Source organism: Echeneis naucrates, chromosome 18 (genome assembly GCF_900963305.1).
Source record: "Echeneis naucrates chromosome 18, fEcheNa1.1, whole genome shotgun sequence".
In the NCBI taxonomy this organism is placed as follows: Eukaryota; Metazoa; Chordata; class Actinopteri; order Carangiformes; family Echeneidae; genus Echeneis; species Echeneis naucrates.
In genome coordinates this window covers 906,746-929,404 of record NC_042528.1, presented here as the reverse complement: position 1 = coordinate 929,404, position 22,659 = coordinate 906,746, and the positions used below count along the sequence as shown (strand labels likewise).

The following is a 22,659-nucleotide window of genomic DNA, read 5'->3' as shown; positions in this document are numbered from 1 at the left end:
CGGTGAAGTCCAGACCACAAACACAAAAAAGAAAGTCGCAGGTCCACGACGTCAGGTCAGAGGTGTGAGGACAGTGAAAAGGGAGGAAGCAGGATGAAGAAGGCCTCAACTTCAGCCTGATGGTTTTTCATCTCTGAGGCTCAGATCCTGGACCTGGAGTTGCACCAACAAACCGTCCACTTTGAGATTTGGATGTGTCCTCGTAACGACCTTCCTGCAGTCGCAGTAACCCAGCTGTGACCTCACCGCGCCGGCCTTAAACCTTAATCTGGGGGATCATCCCGGTCACTCTTTGTCTACCGGCGTTCTGATCCGTCCCTCCATCACTGATTTAAAAGAACAATGGGGGGGGGGGTCACATGGTTTCCTGTCAGGACCGATGGAGGAGCTGCAGGCAGACCAGGTCCAGAAGGAGACCAGGATCTGGATTAGACCGGGCCTCCTTTAGGATGTCACGCCTTTTCATGCACATTATGGATGAATCCAAACATTTAAACAGGATGTAGGTGACCACCCCCCCACCCCCCCCCCCCCCCCACACACACACACACACACACACACACACACACACCTACACTCCCATCCTAATGAGAAAAGGTTCATTGATTTTCAGTGCAGATGAATTTTATGTGCAGAAGAACTGAGCCTGGTTCTGATACACAAACTGACTTTATCCACACAAACACTGGGCTGCACACACAGACACACACAGACACACACAGGGAGGGAGCCACCTACCAATAATGCCGTGAGACCGGTTTGTTGCTAAGGAGCCTTTCTCCTCTCCCCTCCGCGCTGCCGGTGCCGTGTTCCGGTCTGGATCCCTGCGGCCCCAGCAGATCACGGTCCTGATCCTGGTCCCGGTCCTGGTCCCGGTCCGGTGCCGCTGACCCGGGATGCGGGGATGCGGCTGCAGGCGGACTTCACCGGGATGCACCGACACGGACGGCGGACGGCAGCAGCATGGCCGCTGCAGCAGAGGGAGGAGAGACCGGCTGTCTCCCCCCTCCTCCCCCCTCCTCTCAGCGGCTCGACGTGATGGCGGCGCCCCCCCCCCCCCTTTCTCTCTCTCCGGCTCTTTGTCTAACTCGCTCGACCCGTGTCTCTCTCTCTCTTCTGTCTTTTGTCCTCAAATTCAAAATCAGAATTATTCAATCCAACCTTTATACAAACACGTAGTGAAGAACAACAACATTAACAACATGTACTCAGGGATTTTACTGATTCACAATCAAACAACTACAGATACACAATGAGTACACAAACATATGAGGGAATATATTTAAAAATATTTCAAATCAATGTTAACAAAGCTGCAGAGGAACAGGAATAAACATCTGACTCTTTAATGTCACTTTAAAAACTTTTCTTTCTTTATAAATGAGAAATTGGATGAAAATGCCAGTTTGATCTTTTATAATTCACCATTCTCTCTCAACTTTCTCTTATATTAGTGAACTTTAAAATATTTATTTCATCACAGCTAAGTTTGGACATCACTGTGCCGGTTACTAATTTTTATTATTATTATTATTTTTGCAAAAACTCCCACTTAAAATCATAGGAGATATTTAATCAATAAATAAATAATGGAAAACTAGTGTAACAGTAGAAGTGATGAATAATTCTTCTTCATTAATCAGATAAATATTAGATGGAGCAAAATGTTTGTTGAGGGCGAGACTCTCACTGTTTAGTTTAACTATGAGGGAAGACAAACACTTTCCTTTACTGACCAAATATTACAGTTAAATTGGACTCAGTTAACAACCAGTTAGTCTTTATTCAGTTAATAAATTGATTATTAACCATCTAGAGCTCTGTTCTTATTAACTCAATCTCAGCTTCGTCTTCTTCTTTTTGTGCTCAGGATGAAGCCAACCCCCCCCTCCATCAGAGCTTCAGGGTGGGGCAGGTGACAGCTGGGGGTCGCAGCCGCCAGACTCCCCCGACCATCACTGTCAGCCAAAGCAGTGAAGCATTTATCCAGAAAGGACGAGGTGGACATGAACCAGTTCGGATGAAAAGTCCAGGTCATCCAGGCCGTCACCACAAACATGATCACTTTAAGACCCGACACATGTAGAAGATTTAATTTACGCCTGAACTTTGACCTTAAAGCAGACTGATCAGCAGTCAGAACTCAGAATCTAACAAAACCCACTCAGATATCAGATTTCTTTATTAAATGATGCTTTATTGGAAGAAACGCGTGGAATCTACATTAAAAGTAATCTGTATCAAATAAGTCCGAAAAAATTCTGCCATTAAAATTCTGTTTTAAATATAATGTAGTTTTCTCAGAGAGACGCTAAAAGAGTCATGGACATTTTAAGACAATCAATTCTTAATACATATTAATTTCTCCAACCAGATTAACAGAAATGAAATTTAACGGATTATGTGGAAATTGGAGCCACATTTTAAAGATTTATTTGGAGAAGAAAGGTCCCATGAGAAAACTTTGTTTAACTTTCCTATTCAAGGATGCTGCTCCTGATTTTTACATTGAATTAAGCATCAAAAAACTAAAATAAACTGGAGACTACAGCAAAACGTTAGTCACAGTAATGTAGAGTAAGAGCTAATATATAACATGTTATAATATGTAATGTATATAATATGTTATAATATTGGCATGAGTATGGTGCACTACAAGTGATTATCAAGGAGAAGTTACATCAAACAGTCACAGGTGGAATATTCTGATATAAAGAGCACGGTTAAATATATACAAAGATAAATGATGTCTGTTTAAAAAAAAAAAAGAATGCTCAAACATTTATAACATTTATAAATAAATGTTATTTACATATCTGTCGCTAAGAGAGGGTTAACATATCTGGGCTTCATTAAGTTGATAGTAAAGACACAAAAGTGTATATATAACAACAAAAACAGGCAGATAAAAATGTTCGTAAATGTGTTGAAATGAAGATTACCTTAATCATAAATGTTTCAACAAACTCTCTGCTACAGTCACAACATCAACAAAACACCAGTTAACTGGAAGTTATTCCCCAAATCAGAATGACACAACAAAGGCAAAAATAGCATGTGATTTTTATGGTGAAATATTTACAACATCAAGCTTTTAACTGAGTAGATACATCTGTGAGTTTGGCTTTTCTTTTTTTTTTTTTTATCTGCATTTCTGAGATTGATGCAGATACAGGGTTCCCGCAGGTCCTTAAAAAATGTCTTAAAATGTCTTAATTTAAAATCTTAAATTGTTGTAAATTTATCATAAATTTGCTAGAGGTATCAAATTTCCAGACGGTGTGTTTAATGCCGATGGGAAAGCACAGCAGTTGACCGTAAAACATAGCGCGTAGCCTATTTGTTTGATTAACTTAGTACAAAGCCCGTGTCGTCAATGAGAGACTCCTCGATTAATCGCTGCTTCACGGACATCGGGCTGCATGAAGCCATTGCGCACCGTGGTTGTGGTCGAAGTCATAGACATATGAATATGTTTATAGTTGAAGTGCTCAGGCCTGGGACACACTGCCTTCTTGAGCAGCGCGTGTGCATCCTGGAAAACGTTGCTTTTCATTTCGGCACCCACGTTAACGGATCAGAGCAGACACGCTGTCTGCGTGAGCCGTCATTTATAGATTCAAACTCTCACTCACTGAAAATAACCTGTTCAGTCATATAGACATCATACCATCGACAATCCATAATGTATATCGATGTTGCAGTCATATAACTTCCGGTGTGTTTCACTAGAACGTATTTTAAAAAAAAAAATTCGAAGATCAGCTCCACCTGCTCCAGTCCCGACTCCTGTTTGATTGTCTGTTTCCATGCAACAGTAGCTTGGCTTCAGTGGAACAGTGGAAGGTTATTTATGTCAGCTGGCAGAAGAACGCAGAGGAAGGACTGCGAAGTTCAACTGCAGGATAGAGGGGTTCACTGAATTTTTCCTTGAATGTATGGAGGCGAGTCAAGCTGTCTGAAGAAACTCTGTAGAAGGAGAGAACGCCAGCAGGCCAATCCAGATACACCCCTATCCGAGAAGAACGTGAACGCAAAGACACGGCGGTAGAGTCGTCTTTGTGAAGAGCAAAACAACCATCGTTACTGCAAAGCAGACTCCATGACTCCTTGTTGTGCCCCAGCTTGCACTCGTTCACATCCCCTTTCCTGGCAATGCTTCTGTACGTCACCCCAACGCTGAAGGAGTTCAACACATCGACCTCCCAGTAGCATCGGCCATCCAGACCCTGTTCACACAGCACCTGTGGCCACGGCTCAAACCTCTCTGGATGATCGAGGTATGACTGCTCCTCGTTCACCCAGGTCACCTTTCTGTTCCCTTCAGAGAGACGGAGGTTCCTGTGGGCGGTGTTGGGGTCCAAAGTGAGCTCACAAGCATCTGGAAGAAAGAAAACATTGCTTTGGGGTCAAACACTTCGATAACTTGCACAGACCTCCCGCTGCATCCTCTGACTTACATTTCTTGAATCCTGCTCTCATCCGAAGTTCACCACAATTACCAACACTGTGGAGAAAAATAAGGGTGGAAATTTAATGTTTTGGACGGAGTCCTGTAAACCAAAGAAAAGCTCAGGGAATCAGCTGTGCAATGATCTTTATCAGAGGTGGGGCAGTTAGCTTGACAACCTTTAACAAAACCTCTCGTTAGGCGTCTTTCCTTCGTTCTGGTTTGTTCAGTATTAATTGGTTGAATTCTGCCTCCTCCTGTCAGACGACAGAGAACACCAACTAGAGGAGACTCCTGCAGTTGGGAAATTGTTGAGACAGGATGTCTTTCCACCAAGAGACAGTAGGGGGCAACAATGGGCCTAGTCCTCACTTGAAGACACAGAAGTTAAGATTTCTGCTGTATCTGAAGTTGTTTTTGGTTTCAGAAGAGAAAAAGACCTAAAGGATGAAGACTAACTGGTTGTTTCGACCTGTCTGGCTGATTGACCCACCTCCAATTAAGAGCAGCATGAAGCTGGTGATACAGTCACAAACACATCAACATTAGAATTACTCGAGGTCGTTGAGCTTGTATTCCGGGTCGTCCTTCAGCTCAGAGAGGAGCTTCACTCCAGAATCCCCCAGAGGGTTGTAGCTCAGGTCCAGTTTTCTTAGACTGGAGGGGTTCGCTTTCAAAGCTGAGGCCAGAAAAGTGCAGCCCACCTCTGTGACAAGACAACCTGACAACCTGAGAAAACAGTCTTTGGTTAATCAACAAATGTTTTGTCACATTCAACGTGTTCTTATGTAGCAACACCAACATGAAGTTCCCTCCGATCCTCAATAAATGAAAGTTTATTCTTATTCCAACACACAAGCATTGTTCTGAAAGACGGGAACATCTACTGAAGTACACTCATTTGCACTGTAGCATGTTCGTGTTCATAAATAAAAACCTCAGTATCTCCAGGCTGCAGTTTTGACTGGACAGTCCTTCACAGAGCATCTCCACTCCTGAGTCTTCCAGGTCGTTGTTGCTCAGGTCCAGCTCTTGTAGTGGGGTGTTCGGGAACTTCAGACCATAAGCCAGATGTTGAACCCACTCTGTAGTCACTTTGCAGTCTGCTAGTCTGCGGTTGGATAATACAGGTATAATATGTTAAACAAAGTCAACAGCAGTCCAATGATGTACAGAGAATATACATCAGGATAAAAGGCCATGAAGGACCAGGAGGACGGAACCACAACATGGGATGTTTGGCAGGATTCACCATTGAGGCGTGAAAGAATTCATTAACCGGCAACAGTAAACTTACACTGCCTTCTTGCTGCTCTTCACTGCTGGGATCAGCCTCCTTCGACCTTCATCTGAGGTGTTGTAACTCTTCAGATCCAGGATCTCCAGCTTATCCTTTGATACTTGTAATAAGTAGGCCAGAGCGGAGCAGTGGAGCGGAGTCAGCTCGGTTTTAGGACGATCTTTCTGTTTTAGATATTCCTCAATTTCCTGTTTGACTATCTGGTCTCTCATCTCATCCATGGCCCGGAAGAGGCAGATACACTGGTCAGGAGAGATGGCCTTTCTTCGAATGGATTTAAGGTAAGTCAGGATCTTCTTGTCGATTTCTTGGCTTGGATCCGGCGGTCTCAGCAGACCCTGAAGGACTCTCCGGTTGGATTCAACTATGAGTCCAAGAAGGAATCTCAGGAAGTAGGTCAGATGGTTGTTGTTCTTCTCCAAAACTTTTTCAACTGTCATCTTTAGTAGATCAAGTAAAGTATGTTCTTTGTCCTTCAGATTGAGGAAGTTGCCGAGCCCTGCTGTATTGTTGTTGGTGAAGCAGTCGTACACGTAGACCGCTGCAAAGAACTCCTGAATGGTCAGATGAGCGAAAAAGAAAACCTTTTTCCCAGAAAAGATGTCTTCTTTCCTGAGAACTGTGGTGAAAAATCCAGAGTAGACTGGTGCTTCTTCCAGTTTAATGCCGCAGACTTCCAGGTCTTCCTCGTAGAAGACGAGGCTGTTATCCTGCAGATGATCGAAGGCCAGTTTACCGAGTTTCAGAAGGAATTCTCTCTCTGTTTCCAGAAGGCTCTTTTTCTTTTCCTCAGGCTTCTTGACACTTTTTCTGCTTCTGCGTTTTGTCTGAATAAACAGGAAATATGCCATCATCTCTGTTAGAGTTTGAGGAGTTTCAACTTTTTCATCTTCCCTAAAGACTTCCTGGAATAACATGGCAGAAATCCAGCAGAAGATCGGGATCTGACACATGATGTCAACGCTCAACGTGGACTGGATATGTGAAATGATCCTCTTAGCAAGACCTGGGTCATGACAAAATCTCTTCTTGAAGTATTCCTCTTTTTGTGGCTGGTTGAACCCTCTTATCTCCGTCACCATGTCCACAACCTCTGCAGGGACTGCATTGGATGCAACTGCGCGGGACGTTATCCAGAGGTCTGCATTAGGAAGAAGGTGACCCCGGATCAGGTTTGTCAGTAGGTTCTTCAGAGATGTGGCTTCGCTCAGAGATGTGACCCTCTTTGTGCTGCTAAAGTCCAGTTCTAGTCTACTTTCATCCAGACCGTCCAGGATCACTATAACCTTGGTTTTGGCGTAATCTTCTGAACCATTCAAAATGCCAAGTGCAGGGTTGAAATCAACAAAAAGTTGGTTCAAGCTTTTTGTATCTGTGCACAAATTCATCTCTCGAAAAGAAAGAAGGAAAACAAAGTCAACATCCTGGTTTTCTTTCTCTTCGGCCCAGTCAAGGATGAACTTCTGCACGGAAAATGATTTTCCAATGCCAGCGTATCCCTTTGTCAGGACTAATCTGCGGGCTTTCTGTTGGCCGGACAAACGTTTGAAGATGTTACTGAGGTTTACCGACTTTTGAGGCGATGTTTCTGATTTTATTTTCCGCTCCAGGGCCGTGAACTCGTGCTCTGCCTGGGGCCCTTCCCTCTCCCCGGTGGTCATGTAGAGTTTTGTGTAGATGGTGTTCAGTTGACTCTGGTTCTCTGCATCACCTTCAGATACATACATGAATTTTTCTTTCATTTCTTCCTTATGCTTCTTCTTTGCTTCCCAAACAAGATCGTCCTCTGAAACAAGCAAATGCATGATGGTAAGTTTGGTATCAAAATTTGTAATAGTGAAAATATTTCACCTTTAATCGTACCGGTGTGATCTCTCTGGTGTTCAGGATCTATTCTGAGTGTCTTTCCACATTTTCTGCAGGCGGAGGCTGCTGGTGAATCAGACGGGTCCCCGTCTGAGCTCAGACACTGTTTACATGAGCAGTGTCCACAGCTGAGTTGGACTGGGTCCCTCAAATGCTCCTCACACCCTGAACAGCGGGGTTCCCCTCCAGTTGTCTGACTGTAAGCGGGGCAACAAACAGCCCATTATTAGCCCATTGATCTTTTTCAACAAGTCCAGGATCTGGATGGCTTTGGTTCATGGATTCATGGAATCAGAATGAAATGTGGAGTTACGTTTCAGGCTGCTCAGTGCTGAAGTTTGGCGGCGGTCCGATAGATCTATTGCTCTTCACAGAGATGTGGCTCGGGCTGGAGGACCCCCCTCTTCTCTTCTGTGACCTAAAACAAAAGATTCTTTGAATTTATTCATCAGGTATTCTTACAAATTGGTCATTTGTTCCCTCAGTTTACCAAATGATCATGATTTCATGATTAAATGCACAAATAGTGTCAGTAATATGTCAGAAATGGGAGTTGGACCGATGTAGTTTTAGCAGAAGTTGTTTGGGTGTGTTCTGGTCCGGTGTGGATTCAGTGGATACAGATAAATACTTTAATCAGAATGAAATGTGGAGTTACGTTTCAGGCTGCTCAGTGCTGAAGTTTGGCGGCGGTCCGATAGATCTATTGCTCTTCACAGACATGTGGCTCGGACTGGAGGACCCCCCTCTTCTCTTCTGTGACCTAAAACAAAAGATTCTTTGAATTTATTCATCAGGTATTCTTACAAATTGGTCATTTTTTTTCCTTCAGTTTACCAAATGATCATGATTTCATGATTAAATGCACAAATAGTGTCAGCAATATGTCAGAAATGGGAGTTGGACCGATGTAGTTTTAGCAGAAGTTGTTTGGGTGTGTTCTGGTCCGGTGTGGATTCAGTGGATACAAATAAATACTTTAATCAGAATGAAATGTGGAGTTACGTTTCAGGCTGCTCAGTGCTGAAGTTTGGCGGCGGTCCGATAGATCTATTGCTCTTCACAGAGATGTGACTCGGGCTGGAGGACCCCCCTCTTCTCTTCTGTGACCTAAAACAAAAGATTCCAAATTTATTCATCAGGTATTCCTACAGCTGGGTCATTTATTCCCCAGGCTCATGAAATATTCACATATTAATGATTAAATACAGAAATGACTGAATTAGTTCAGTGACTGATTCTTCAGGTTTCCACTAGATGGCAGGTTTGATCTGTGCAGCTTGAGCCAACTTACTCTGTTGGTTCGGAGCAGGAAATATCTGAGGTGGGGCGCCTCCTCTTCCTCGTCCCATCAGCCATCTCAGCTTCTGATCTGCAGCAGGCAGAAACATCCACATCAGCTCTGACAAACTTCAGCGTCCTAACATCTGATTATTAACCAGCTGAGTATCTGCAACAAGAGCATGAACCAAACAAACCCAACAAACTCCATTTTGTTCTCAGTTAGTTCTGTCGTGTTCACTGACACACTTTGTTCTGCCCACTGCCAACGACATTTATTGATTCATCTATTTACAATAATAGATGAAATAAAAAAACCTGCTGATGTTTGACCATCATGCACCGACTTTCACTTCTCTGCTCAGTCTTTTTAATTTTACTTCACTTGTGTGAAGGAACACGTCCCCGCTTTCAGACGTCACAACAAAAGCTACACCTCTCTCCACCTCTCCTCCTCCTCCAGCACCTGTTGCTTGGAGTTTTGATATATTCTCAGTCGACTTCTTCTGTTTTCTCTTTTAGATCCGATGCTGCTGTAATATGAACATTTCTCCACTGAGCTAAGTATCTGCAACAAGATCATGAACCGAAAACTGTCCACATCCGTCCATGTTTTTTATTTACTTTAATGATTACTTTATTTGCAATAAGAATAAAAAACACAACGAAACACGAAGAAATGCTCCATTTTGATTATATCATCTATTTCCACGTTAACATTAACACATAAACAGAAACTACAAGAAAAAAAGCGAACAAGAGTTTTACTACGCACACACGTTTCCCCGTAACGGTTTTCAAGTTACACAACAACACAAAGTCAACTTGAGCCTGATAAAGTTAACAAACCGGTTAATTAAACACTCACTGGTTTAATTACTTCTCCGTGCTCGGTGATCTTTTCGACTTTTCAACTCTTCTTCAGAACGAGAACAACTCCCTTCCTCGAACGACCTGTGACTACTTTCGGTTTCACTTACAAACCGACAAACTCGCACTTGTTTTGCTGGCTGTTTCAAACTTACCAACCCCACACGTGGGTTGTGGGAACCAGTAAAATAAGTCAACACGAAGGACACGACACCGATTCTCTTAGGAAATATATTTCTAAAGCTGCTACTCATTAAATTTTCAGCAGTTGTCGGTAACAACTCATGCTAAGAAATCAAACCTAAGATGCCTATAAATTAATTTTGTTTGATAAAAATGGAATGAAAAAGGGACGAGGTATTGAACACACTGACCTAAATTTATTTAATACTTCGTACAAAAGCCTTTGTTGGTAATAACAGCTTCAAGTCGCCTCCTGTATGGAGAAACTAGTTGCATTCATTGTAAAGGTGTCCATTTGGCCCATTCTTCCACACAAACACTTTTGCAAATCCTTCCTTGCATGTTTGGGTAGCATGAGTTATTAAAGACAACTGCTGAAAATGTCATGTCAATAGCACTTTTAGAAATATATTTACTGAGAAAATGGCGATGTGTTCAATACTTATTTTACCTGCTGTATAAATAACTTTCAGTTGAGTCTGGATCTACGAGATATCTAATCTGAACTACACAGCATGTTTTTCTCTTATCAGTTCCATCCAAAGACGTCCACACAGTAACGGCTTCTTCTAAATTTCATATCAACTGACTGGATGAATAAATGAATTGACATTTGTTTTGCAGTGCTGACTGAAAAGCACTCTGGCTACACAACAGGTCCAGGACCTGCAATACTTACTGTAAAACAGACTGACAGATTTGAACGTTAACAAGTTCTTGTGGGTTTGTTCTCACATTGTGCTTCTAAAATGTCCCAAAGCAAAAATCTTGTTTTGTTATCATGTGTCTAATTTATAAGACAACAAAACTTCCCATCTGGTGGAGAATATAAACTATCAACACTGAACAGTGAACTATATTCATGCACATAAACAGACTGACTTCATCAGCACTTGTGATTTTTGTGTGGCTTTGCAACAACACACATTATGACACGAAGCAGTGACCTAACAAATGTGAACTGCACAACAATAAAACGATTCTAAAATTTTACTTCATTAATTTCGTCCAACTTTTATTCCCTGATTATCTACATGTTCAGTCATGTTTAACGAGGAAGCGTTTGTGTTTCTTCGTAGATGGAAGTTGTTTTTGATTATGGTGTAATTTGCATATCTGTCTCAACGTCTTCTTTAACTGTTAAATGTATTTTTAGCACCTAACAGCTCAAAGCAATGAAAAAAAAAACACTAACACAGTAGTAAGGCATGTAGTTGAATAAAACACGTCTTTATTGGAGCTGATTTAATGACACATGCAGTGATGATTAAAGATGAATTGTAAATTGTTTTAAATTTGTTTAGTCAGAGTTGTGTGACTTATGCAAAGTTGTGGCTGCCTTGTGCAACGACCGGTTTCTTGTTAGCCAACAATCAGATTAAGAAAGAAGGAAATATGACTTTATCTCTGACTCTGACTTCAGCTTCAAGTCCAAAGTTGTTCCACCAAATAATAAAATATGAAACAGCTTCAGTGTCCAAAGTTAACGTGTGAGAATGGAGCTCACGGAGAGGAGAGATCACTCGTATGAGATTAATGACGCCGTCCTGTTGATTTATTATGAATCAGAGGCAGCTCAGCAACCTCCTCTGCAGAGCTGCAGGTACATTTATCAAAACGACATCATCTGACATCAAAACACACATTTCAACATGTAGAACTGGGCCGTACTGACATTTCTCAACAAACATGGCTTTGAGATCACACAGTGACAGACTGTTTCTCTTCTTTTTCATACAGAGAGAGTTCAGTCTATTTCTTTATCTTGGCTTTATTACAGAAATCCGAGGGATTATTTGTCCAAAACCACAAAGCAGACGCCGTCCCTCCCCTGTACATGTGGTCGTGGTGGGATTACCCTGCTATTGGACGCCACCCGCTGGTGATGGCGAACTGTCGCTGTAATCGTCCCAGGAAGACGACGTGAACCCTGCAGGAGCGGAAATGGAATGAGGGGCGGGGGTGTGGCCAAGGCCTTGGTACCGCCCACTCGAGGAAGGGGAAGACGGCATTGATGTGGCTGCCGCTATGATGGGGTCCTGCGAAGTCGCCGTGAGGAGGCCGGTGTGTTCGGTGTGTTCAGGTCGAACTGCGGCGCCAAAATACATCTTGTTGGGACGACCCAAGAACGTACGACCTGATGGGGCGGAGAGAAACGTTCAGGTCAGACAGCAAGTCACAAACATTAGTGTCGTCATCATCAAAGTTTGTGAGACACTCACCAACATGGCGGACCTGCTCGGTGACGTCAGCTCTAATATCTGAGAAATCCCACATGGCCAGAAAGCTGTCGAAACACGATCCCTCCTCTGCTTCCTGGGTGGACCAGACAAAAGCCAGATTAACAGGGCCACATCAATATGGCGTCAGGGAGGGAAGTAGAAGTGTTACCTGTACGTAGGGCTTGTAGGTGAAGGTGTAGTGGTGAGCGATGGCTGCCAGGAACATCTCTATGCAGATGATGAAGTCCTGCATTGATTAATCGAGAATCTGGCTGAAGTGAAATGGTTTTTCACTCCTCTGCTGACAGTGTGTCTTCTGTGTTTCAGATCTGAGTGACGGTTTGTTCCTAAATGTGTTCGTACCTGCAGTCCAGTGGCCACAGCCTCCACACTGTCCCAGTCCCAGGTGTGTTTGTCAGAGATCACGCCAACCTTCACCAGGAATGCTATGAAAACAGCCTGCCTGCAGAGAGAGAGGAGTGAGTCCCACAGAGTCCTTCCCTCCGCCTCCTCCCTCCCTCCCTTCCTTTCTTACCAGAATGAGACAAAGACCACCAGCTTGACGCAGAGGAACTTCCCCACGGGCCTGATGGGAGTCAGCTCCTCTCTCAGAGCTCGGTACAGCAACAACAGGCAGTACATGGCGAACTGACACAACAGCGTCAAGATTCGGTGTTAGTTTAGGTCATGATGTGGGTCAGGCAACGTCACAATCTTTATCTCTGGGTGTTTTTGTGTGATGCGTCTTTACCAGCTGAGAAATGTTGTTGACTATAACCAGGTAGGACCAGGCGTTCCTGAAGCTGAAGTTGGCTTCGTCGTAAACGCCGCAGAGTTGACAGATTCTGGTCAAAACGTGAAACCGACAGCCATGGGAAAGAGAAATTTTACAAAAAATTACAACAGGAAAAGCAGGAAAGTCCCAACAGTGTCCCCATTGTTACAGTGAGATTCTTACAGTGCTATCACCGTGGTAACAGGTCTGACCACAGTGTACTGGAGGACTCCCAGCTTACAGCGGAACAACAACACCCTGAAGGAGAGAGAGGACCAGAGGAACACACATCAGCTATCTGACTGTCCGCCATATTCTGTGACATCACAGCTCCATCTTACTCTCCCATTGGCCACGGCGGGCAGCAGCAGAGCGGCGGCAGGTGAGGCTGCTGCTGCTGCACCTCCAGCATCAGCACCAGGCTGGGGTACTGGTTACTCAGGAAGTTCAGCAGGAACACCAGGAAGTTGTAGATGACGTAGGCCTCGTAGCATTCCCTGCACGTGTCCACGTAGATGGCCAGGGTGGGGTACCGCAGGGCCAACCACTGAGGGGGGGCAAGAATGGAACTGTGACTGGAAACGAGCTTGTTACCATGGAGATCATTTCATTAGCTGTAATGGGTGATCAGTCAGTCAGAAAATCATCGTTCTTTGTGTGTGTTTGTGCTGTAACTTGATATTGGGTCTCGTGTCCCCCTCGTCTCTAATGAGGTCCCATCGCCACGGCAACGTGGTGCAAAGAAGAAGGTGGGTCGTTGTGCGTGTTTGTGTGAAAATGTATAATAATGACTCACACTGTCCAAACTGTAGATCGGCACCATCCACAGTATTCTGGAAAGAGACGGAGAGCAACATAACACAAACAGGGTTGTGTGTTTGTGCGCTTCAGTGTCTCACACCTTCTGAAAAATGTATACAAAATCAAAGTCCAAGCTAAAAATGATGTTGTTGTAATTGGTACAAGTCCAGATCTGCACCAAGACCTCTGTCAAACCGCCCAGACCAGACTTTAGCCGATCCTCTGTGTACCTTTGTATCCCTGCTGATGAATGATTATAAAGCTTTCTGCAGTGTTTGTTGCTGTGTGTTTACCTGATGATCGGTTTCTGCAGCTCTGGCTGAGTGTAGTGCACCATATGCTGCAGAATCCCCCACAGTGAAATTGGAATAGTCAGGAAAACGAAGACGCCGGCGATGAACCAAGCTTTACTGTGAGTGCCGACCTGGACAGAGAGGACAAGCAGCATGGATTTATTCAAACTCAGAGAGGCGGGGTGGAGGTGAGATGTTGGACAGGTCTTTACTTTGTCCTTCTGCAGCTCCCAGATGCAGAGCGGCAGCACGGCCACTAGCAGCAGAGCGTAGAGGACCAGGACCAGCGGGCGGATCCACCTCCTCCACTCTGCACACGAGCATGGCATCACGGCGGCGGCGAGAACAGGTGTGTCCTAGGCCCCAGGAGCAAATCAGTTGTTTTACATATATTATTGCAAATTATTAGAAATAATTTGAAAAGTAACCACCACAAATGTGTTTTCAGTCCCGTCTGTCAGTCACACAGTAGCCCCGCCCCCTAACCCCTCCCCTTTCCCTCTAAATGGAGCATCATTTAAAAAATGAACATCATGTTGTATTCAACAGTATCTGACTGCTTTCACATAAAAAGGGCCACCCTTCTCTGGCCCCCCCCCCATGAAACGTATTGTAGCCCCGCTCCTGGTTGTGTGGACTCTAGGCCTGTGTGTGTGTGTGTGTGTGTGTGTGTCCAAACGGCCGGTTTGAGATGACGTCACAGAGTTTGTCAGTAGAAACGGACTAAAACACCAAAGATGGCCGCTTTTATCCGACATGTACACAAACCTTTAAACCTGCAGATGACCGCTGGCCTGTTCTCCCTCTGGTCCGGATTCTGTTACCAGGCAACGCATCTCTCTCCTCCGCCTCCGCCCGCGAGACTCAGCCAATAACGACCCGATCGGCGATCAGTCACATCGATCAGCCACAATCCGAAATCCGACCGACGCTGTCCGGTCTTCTGGTCTTCGTGCTGCTGTCCGGTCTCCTCCCGGTGTTTACCGAATCTGGACCATCTAGCCCTCCGTCCGTCACGTGGGAAAGACGCACAAACAGGCCACGCCCTCCCCGATTCAATTGCGTACAATGACATCAGTTATATTTATAATTCATTTGATGAATTATATTTATTCAAACAAAACTGTTCTTTCTTTGTTCTGTCATCTACATTTGGAAATGAAACTCGAAAGTTTGAAGCAGAGTTGTTATTTTTTCCAGTTAATCAACAAACAATCATCACATAAAAGTTCATCTTTTATTTTATTTAATTTTATTTATCTGATAAAGGAGCCTTTCGTTTTAATACTGTGTTTATTGTGATGAACCTGAAGGCAAATTAATACATCTTGTTATCATTATAACATTATATTATTATATTATATTTATTTTTACGATTTGGTCCGTACTGAAAAACTGGAAGTTTTGCCATAAAATTTATTCCCCAATCTGTTCATCCTTCAGCAGTTTTAGGTTAAACTTATTTTATGATCAAACTCCCATTAATAAAACAGCATATCCATATATTTATTGATAAAAATTAATATTTTTTGCTGTTTTAATATAAAATAAAAACATTCACCAAAAAATGAAAACCCAACATCAGTAATTTGTTTAGTTAACAGTTTCATGTTGTGAGTGTAAAGAAATAACTTCACTCCCACTCGCTCTCTCTCTCTCTCTCTCGCTCTCTCTCTCTCTCTCTTTTTTTTTTTTACAGGGACAATATTTTATATATAAAACACCCAAAAAATTACTATATAGCAAGAAGTGTGTAATACACCACACATCAGGCAGTTAGTAAGAAAATACACATAAATATGTGACATAACAGGAAAAACTGTCCACAGAGTGACACGGTGTCTCTGTCAGATGTTGGTTCAGTCTGATGCTGATGAAGATGACTTCCTCTCTCTCTCTCTCTCTCTCTCTCTCTCTCAGTGGTCAGTGTGTTTGTACTGCAGACTCGTCCCATGATGGAGCGGCAACATACTGTTAGAGAGAGAGCCAGAATAACACCAGCAACACAGACAGGACTGCAGAGAGACAAAGAGACAGACAGACAGAGAGAGACGGGTGAGTCTGATTAAAGGGTCACTCCAACGATTTAGTATTTCAGCTACATAAACTTTAAAAAAAAAAAATTATCATCATCAAAATAAAGATGTCCTGAATTTCTGGCTAATTGTGGAGCTCCTACATTTCCCATAATGCAACTTGCACAAACGAGCCTCCCTTTCTGGCACACACATCTCCCATCTCCCATCCATGGCTGTTATTTCAGTTACGGTAACCATGACGACAGAGATTGCATAATGTTGAGGACTTGTACTTATTCCAACAACACAAATCGCCACCTTCTCCTAAACTTAGCCACTCCCTGACCACCGCTGCCGCAACCATGGCGACGGAGGAAGGAATGCAACCACCACATTGTTCATGGCTGTAACCATGACGACCAGGTTCAGGTGCAGCATCATTTCATCAGACGGTTAAAATGACCTGATGACACCTTCGGATTTTAATCAACACGCCAAATGCTCAGTGTGTGTGACATCTGAGAGCTGAAAAAAATTTTAAATGAAATCTGTCTTCTTCGTCTAAAAGTTGGTGGAGTGGCCCTTTAAACCAACCCGTCCCTCGAGTCCTTTATCTTTTATCCTTGAGATATTTGTGATCCCAAAACACTGCGGCGTCTGTCAGTTGGTATCTCTCTCTGTCTCCATCTTATCTTCTGTTATCTATGTCTCACGCCCTCTGACCCCGTGACTTCACCGTGATGTCACACTGACTCTGGGAGAAGCAGATTCGTGCTTGACAAAAGTCCAACTGGACCAAATTCAGTTTTTACCTTGAAGCAGTTTTTGAACCTCTTGGAGACGAAGTAGAGGATTATGGGATTGATGCAGGAATTGATGGTTGCCATGTTTATGCTGAAGTAGTCCAGCACCAACAGGAAGCTAGAAGGCCGAAGGACACGAGGACACGGTGAGGGACCAAACAGCAGATACATCGACCAGATGTTTCTAAACCTACTTTAATAAGTCGCAGCGATGGGCGTCGTGTGGTCTGTAGATGGTCCACTTCAGCAGGCGACTCAGATGCAGCGGGAACCAGCACAGAGCGAAGATCAGGACCAGGCAGAAGACGGCTTTGGCTACTTCTCGACGCTGCAGGAATAAAAAAAAAAAAAAAACTGACCTGAACAGACTGCTGGTGTGTTTCCATTAAAAATGACATTATCCTGCTTCCAGTCTTTTTATTAGACACACCAAACTAAACCTTCAGACAAAAAAGAAAATAAATATCTGCTGCTCCGTCAGTTTCAGTGAACTGTAAATGTCACCTGTTTGAGGTGTTCACTCAGTGAGATCCTCAGACTTCCTTTCTGGTGTCGTAGCATCTCGCAGGTCATCAGGCCGTAGAAAAAGGCCGAACAGGCCAGAGGGACGCAGAAGTAGAAGCCAAAGAGCCACCAGTCCTTCGCGTCCTGGTAGAACTGGAGCCCAAAGAAACACGCCCCATCAGAAACCCCAAACCTGGTCTTTACCTGGACTGCATGAAACTACCCACAAGAATCTGTCCTTATGTAGAAGTGTCGGGGCCAAACAGAAGTTTAACGTTGATATCTGAGTCAGGACTAAAAACTTGGTCATGAAAGATCCTCGCAGGGGCACTAAAAGGTCTGAAACAGCTCTTTCTTCTTGATGACATCGTGGCTCCCGAATGGCCGTCATCACTCTGTAGAATATTCATCCGTACAATGGAGGATTTGGACCAAATGAAATTAAATGGATCATCAATTTAAGCAGAGTCTGAAGAGCCTTTCCAGGTCTGATGAATAACGAGTCAGATCCCTTATTCTGAAGGGTTTCTCTGTTTTGTTAATGTGACTGCAGATCATTATTGTTATCTAAAAACTCTCCTTTTTGGAACCTCAGGAAAAGCTTCTCCAGTAGTTTGTTCTTTTTAGTAATCTAATACAGTGTTTTCTGGTCAGGTTGTACATTTTTATATTTTCTGAATGAATCTCGTCTTGAGGCCAAGTCTGAGGACTCAGGTCAGCAGACCCAGGACCAGTTCTGAGTACTTGGACTGAGTTTGTTTACATCAGTCATGAAGCAGAGACATAAACAGGAAATGAAGTTTTAAACTGTCAGGGTTGTAGAGAGCTCGCCCTTAGTCTTATCAGGAAGAGCAAAGAATCATAGTTTAGTTCCTATTTTAACAGTGTATAGAACATTTACAGTCTCTGGTGTCAAGAGCCCAAATGTCCATCAACACTTAACAAACACACAAGACCACACACTTACACTAGAAAACGCACACAGAGACACACCATAAACATACAAACACACTCACAGTCATGAAGGCCGTCTTGGGCTGCAGCATGCAGGTCTTCAGGGTGACGTTGTTGTATTCGAAGGTGACCATGTTGAAGCCGATGGCCTCCGGCACAGCCAGCAGCATCGACAGCAGCCAGATCACCAAGATCTCCAACGCTGTTACCGTGGGAACGCCTGTGCCCTGTACCCGGGACCAGGACGCCACCGCACGGTACCTGGTAGAGATGATCGTGTTTTAGTCAGTGTGTTCTTGAGGGGCTCTTTGGATGTTTGGACTTCTTTGAAACTTAGTTTGGCCCTCACTTCCAGACTTGGTTTTGGCCTTAAGGATAGAATTAGTTTTAGTTCATTGGTTATTAGTGTCGGCCCTCCATGACGTCACCCATCTCATTGGTTTTTGATCCATATCAGTATTTCCAGGCCTGGAGACCGCGTCCTCTTTTATATCCATTGTTTGTTTTTTGAAAATTGAAATTTTGTTTGGTGATTGTTTGTAGTTTTGGTTTTCAGGATTAAAGGCAGAATTTGTTTTAGGGTGTGTTTGTGGTGAAACGGTGTACCAACCTGTCCACGCTCAGAGCACACAGATTGAGGACGGTGATGCCGACTGATGCTTTCTGCAGGAAGGGAAACAGTTTGCAGAGGAACAAACCGAAAGTGCTGTCTGCGAACGGCCACCGCATCGCCAGGAGCTGCAAACACACCCATCAGTCCCAGTGTCTGTGTGAGTTGTGTTATCTCTCTTTGTGGGATATTTTTGTGTTGTTATCAGTGTGACACTCATTGTCCTGGCTGAGACACATAACACACACTGATAGCACACATGACTGCTTCTGTTGACTGGACATTATAATCGATTAAACATCACAAAAGTAAACCATGTTGTTATGAATTCATACTCTAACATATATCAGTGAATGGAGAGACCATACTGAGAAGCTCAACCTTGTAGACGTTGATTGGCAGGTCGATGGCGATGTATATCAGGTCTCCGAGGGCCAGACTGGCTATGAGAGCATTCGGTCCATTCCTCATGTTTTTATTTTGGCAGATGATCCTGAGCAGGGTGGCGTTTCCAATGATCCCCACAGCAAAGATCATGCAGGACATCACCGTGTTGATGTACTTGAAGGCTTTTTTTATCGACGTCTCATGGTGACACTTTGGTGGTGGAGCTAGACGCTTATGAACCGCCAGAGATGAGTTGGAGGAAGATGTAAGAGAATGTCCATCATGTTTGTGTTTCAACTTCCTCAGCTTTCCTGGCCCGGACTCCAGGGAGGTCTGGGGCTTGTTCACGGTCTCTTGCACCAGATGTGGTTCTCGGTCCGAGGTCCGGATAAGGTGCTCCACTCCCAGTCCGAGGGGGGAGTCGGTGCTGTGGACATCAGGCAGCTCAGATGCAGAGTTGTTGTGGCAGTAAACCGGCGTCCCAACCAGCAAAAGCCAGACGACCAGCAGCACGGGAAACATTCCAGGGAAGGAGGTAGACCTGGACCTGCGACCTCCTTCTGAATCCACCATTTCAGATCACAAAGCCTGGTGTGTCTCCTCAAACCCTTCCCGTCCCTGCAGCTTCAGGAAGCCTCTGTGGTTCAGAGACTTCACCCCGTAACAGTAATCCAGGAATCGGTCCCAGAACCTGCTCTGCTCTGAGTCAGCGTCGGAGTGAGTCTTTAAGGAGCTAATGGTTGTCTGGGGTTCTCGGATTAATTCCTCTGGAAACCAAAGCGAAAACAAAAACAGGTTGGTCAGAAAGCACCATAAAAAGAAACAAGATCTTTCTGAACTAAAACAGCTCACTGAAAGATTATTAAACTGAATAACAGTCTAGTATGAAGTTCATCACTGTCATGTCAGAGCCACATCAGATAATGTTACTGTAAAAATATTATTTCTATAGTCAGGATTTTTTTTAATCTAAAATTAATTATTGAAACTAAAATAACTCAAAATTACACGTTTACAAACTAAAGTGAACAAATCAGGAAAACAGACTTTGAAAGTCTCACCGTTGTATGTTTTGATTTAAATCCTTCCAGGCTCTACTGTCCTCTGAGAGGAGATGAACTGTGAGCTCTGCTGAGTCGAGACAAAGCGAATGAAGTGTCACTGACAGAGCTCCGTTTTTACTCTCTCTCTCTCTCTCTGATAGCCATAAATGCTCGCACGCCCCCATTTATCCTACCCCTTCCCCACCTTTTCATCCTCCTCTTTCCTTCTCTCCGTCTCCTCACACTTCACCTCACACTCTCCTCCTCCCTTTTAGCAATAATAATGATTATAATAATAATAATAATAATAATGACAGTAATAGTCGACGGTTATAAGACTGCATTAGAGTCAATGACAACATGGACAGGAATGGGAGAAATAAAAATGTAAATAAAACAAAACAGAAATAAACAAAACTTAAAATCCAGAAGTAGCGATTTAAACAAAAACTCTGTTGGTGAGAGACTCTGAACTTTTATTACCTCACACACTCACTTGCCATAATTGAAACCAATCCAAATTTCTTCCTTGATGAAACAGTTTGGGGCAGTAAAATTTATTGCTGCGTTTGAACACAAGTGATGCCAGTCTCAGTTTATTATCCCAAAGGTTTACTGTTCATATGTTTTATTCGCTCTGATTAAATATATTCAAACAAGGAGGTTTAAAAGTTTCCACAATCAGAGTCATGAAAGAGACAAAACCATGTTTTCATTATCTTTCAACATGTGTCATCCATAAGACAGAAAATATTCCATAAACAATATCTAAATATTTACCGGCTGCCAAACTGTTGTTTAAAACGAATGACAAACTTTTTCTTTTTTTGCCCTTTTGGGAAATATTAGAGGTAACAAAACAATATTCTTCTCAAATATGAAGTGACATTCGTAAACAAACACCAGAGAGTTTAGTCTAATACACACTGCATTTCTGCTGCTGTTGATCTGGAATGACCAGTTGATGGTTTTTTTATACTTTCATGCAACTATAACACAACTGAGTTTTTACAGAGCTGTTGTTATAGCTGTGCTGTTTACTGCAAGTTAGCTTCACTTCAAGTGATGTGGACGTTATTAGCGTGTTCCTGTTTATGCATCCACATTATGTATAATATTCATTTCCTTTTAGCTGCTGCAGGCTATCTGCTCCAGCAGCTTTTATGGCTGAAATTTGAACATAGGGCCTCGCAAAGAAAACAGAACTTTCTGTTTCCAAAACTGTAGTTTACCATTTTGTACTAACACAAAAAATCCATTCTTGGCCTGCTAAAATCTTCTACTGGATTTGTTTGTTGTTTAGTTTGTCTGAGATGATCCCGGAGCATTCCCACCGCCGACCGCAGTCTGCTGTTCCAACATCAGCAGCCGGCGAAGTTCCTGAAGAAACACACATCTGTCTCAGCCGTGTGTTAGTCCAAACCCAACCTGTGGACCTTTTCTAACCGTCCGTCTGTCTATCTATCTACCTATACATAGAAATGTGTTATCTTAGTCACTGAGTTGAGATACAGCTTGTGTGTGTGTTTGTGTATGTTGTTTCTTACAGTAAACACAGAGATAAACAAATGGAGGCCTGTACGTGACTTCAGCCATGCAGGAACATAACGGGACCTCCCTGAAGGACACACACACACACACACACACAGAAGCTGCAGAGCCCTTGAACAAGGCACGAGATTTCATATATATGTGAATGTGATGTCCTAAAGCTTTGTTTGGTTCTTTATCTCTTTTACTGTTGGAGCATCACTTTGTGTCATATTACTGTCACAGGCATGAGAGTGAGAAATGAGATTTGTTTTGTTCGTTAAACTGAATTTATTGGACTATTTCCTGACTCTACAGCCGGAATGAAACGATCTATATTGTTGCTGTAAAGACTTTAATTGTTAAGTGGTTTTATTACAAGTACAAACAGACACAGTTGTTGGTTTCAGACCAAGGGGAATGATTTAAGTCTCACTTTTCTCTTCAAAAGCAAAGCTGGTTAATGAACAAATTAGAACAAGAGCAACAAGCGAGAACCGAATCAGAGCCAGACAGGAAACAGCCCGAGTGTCTCAGTGATTTCCATCCTGAAATCAAAACTTTATGAGAAACTCCGCAGCTCTTTGATGAGGAGAAACTCTTCCACCACCTCAGAGCGACCAGGACTCATTTTCCATCCCAGCTGTGGTGAGATGGAAAAATTTGACTCCTAATGCTGTCAAACATCAGAAAAGAAAAAAACAAAAACGTGTTCTGTGTTAACCCAGCAGGAGATCTTCTTTTATTTTTCATGCAAATGCTTATAATA

General features: G+C 43.3%; 4 protein-coding genes across 9 annotated transcripts in view; all 4 read right to left on the bottom strand.

Moving 5' to 3' along the window:
* The window catches only part of LOC115058578 (myelin-oligodendrocyte glycoprotein-like), a 279,510-nt gene that overhangs the window by 68,411 nt on the left and 188,440 nt on the right, over window positions 1-22,659 (bottom strand). The window lies entirely within an intron of this gene.
* On the bottom strand, window positions 3,075-10,358 carry LOC115058544 (NLR family CARD domain-containing protein 3-like). 3 transcript variants are annotated; one of them, XM_029525912.1, is made up of 12 exons: window positions 9,766-10,357; window positions 8,911-8,988; window positions 8,622-8,726; window positions 8,275-8,379; window positions 7,930-8,034; window positions 7,614-7,813; window positions 5,748-7,536; window positions 5,388-5,561; window positions 5,006-5,179; window positions 4,461-4,507; window positions 3,842-4,381; window positions 3,075-3,705 (listed from the first exon to the last, which is right to left on the bottom strand). In XM_029525912.1, exons 2-11 carry the CDS (start codon window positions 8,973-8,975, stop codon window positions 3,852-3,854), a joined length of 3,294 nt encoding a protein of 1,097 aa, XP_029381772.1. In that variant the 5' UTR covers window positions 8,976-8,988; window positions 9,766-10,357; the 3' UTR covers window positions 3,075-3,705; window positions 3,842-3,851. The 3 variants fall into 3 exon arrangements, with proteins under 3 accessions (XP_029381772.1, XP_029381775.1, XP_029381776.1); XM_029525915.1 differs by lacking the exon at window positions 8,622-8,726; XM_029525916.1 differs by lacking the exons at window positions 7,930-8,034; window positions 8,275-8,379 and having other exon boundaries at window positions 9,766-10,358.
* LOC115058557 (transmembrane protein 184C-like) lies at window positions 11,166-15,024 on the bottom strand. Of its 3 annotated transcripts, XM_029525939.1 has the most exons (12): window positions 14,810-15,024; window positions 14,254-14,397; window positions 14,042-14,172; window positions 13,744-13,780; window positions 13,289-13,494; window positions 13,131-13,205; window positions 12,924-13,017; window positions 12,708-12,820; window positions 12,536-12,635; window positions 12,342-12,419; window positions 12,173-12,266; window positions 11,166-12,087 (listed from the first exon to the last, which is right to left on the bottom strand). In XM_029525939.1, the coding sequence occupies exons 2-12, from the start codon at window positions 14,368-14,370 to the stop codon at window positions 11,813-11,815; spliced, it is 1,320 nt and encodes a 439-aa protein (XP_029381799.1). In that variant the 5' UTR covers window positions 14,371-14,397; window positions 14,810-15,024; the 3' UTR covers window positions 11,166-11,812. The 3 variants fall into 3 exon arrangements, with proteins under 3 accessions (XP_029381799.1, XP_029381798.1, XP_029381800.1); XM_029525938.1 differs by having other exon boundaries at window positions 14,042-14,397; XM_029525940.1 differs by lacking the exons at window positions 14,254-14,397; window positions 14,810-15,024 and having other exon boundaries at window positions 13,744-13,851; window positions 14,042-14,156.
* Window positions 15,662-20,485, bottom strand: LOC115058556 (endothelin receptor type B-like). Of its 2 annotated transcripts, none has more exons than XM_029525936.1 (8): window positions 20,379-20,485; window positions 19,312-20,084; window positions 18,931-19,058; window positions 18,383-18,581; window positions 17,367-17,519; window positions 17,057-17,190; window positions 16,872-16,980; window positions 15,662-16,056 (listed from the first exon to the last, which is right to left on the bottom strand). In XM_029525936.1, exons 2-8 carry the CDS (start codon window positions 19,888-19,890, stop codon window positions 15,958-15,960), a joined length of 1,401 nt encoding a protein of 466 aa, XP_029381796.1. In that variant the 5' UTR covers window positions 19,891-20,084; window positions 20,379-20,485; the 3' UTR covers window positions 15,662-15,957. The 2 variants fall into 2 exon arrangements, with proteins under 2 accessions (XP_029381796.1, XP_029381797.1); XM_029525937.1 differs by having other exon boundaries at window positions 15,662-16,012.

Bases quoted from the DNA above. Each gene is read 5' to 3' on its own strand.
- LOC115058544 (XM_029525912.1), bottom strand. From the start codon at position 8,975: ATGGCTGATGGGACGAGGAAGAGGAGGCGCCCCACCTCAGATATTTCC. The intron at 8,727-8,910 runs GTAAGTTGGCTC...CTTTTGTTTTAG, and splicing joins TCCTGCTCCGAACCAACAGA to GTCACAGAAGAGAAGAGGGG. The intron at 7,537-7,613 runs GTACGATTAAAG...TGCTTGTTTCAG, and splicing joins ACACCAGAGAGATCACACCG to AGGACGATCTTGTTTGGGAA.
- LOC115058557 (XM_029525938.1), bottom strand. From the start codon at position 14,370: ATGCCATGCTCGTGTGCAGAGTGGAGGAGGTGGATCCGCCCGCTGGTC. The intron at 13,495-13,743 runs GTGAGTCATTAT...GCCCCCCCTCAG, and splicing joins CGATCTACAGTTTGGACAGT to TGGTTGGCCCTGCGGTACCC. The intron at 13,206-13,288 runs GTAAGATGGAGC...TCTCTCCTTCAG, and splicing joins CCGCCGTGGCCAATGGGAGA to GGTGTTGTTGTTCCGCTGTA.
- LOC115058556 (XM_029525936.1), bottom strand. From the start codon at position 19,890: ATGGTGGATTCAGAAGGAGGTCGCAGGTCCAGGTCTACCTCCTTCCCT. The intron at 18,582-18,930 runs GTTGGTACACCG...CATCTCTACCAG, and splicing joins TGTGCTCTGAGCGTGGACAG to GTACCGTGCGGTGGCGTCCT. The intron at 17,191-17,366 runs GTGACATTTACA...TTATTCCTGCAG, and splicing joins TGAGTGAACACCTCAAACAG to CGTCGAGAAGTAGCCAAAGC.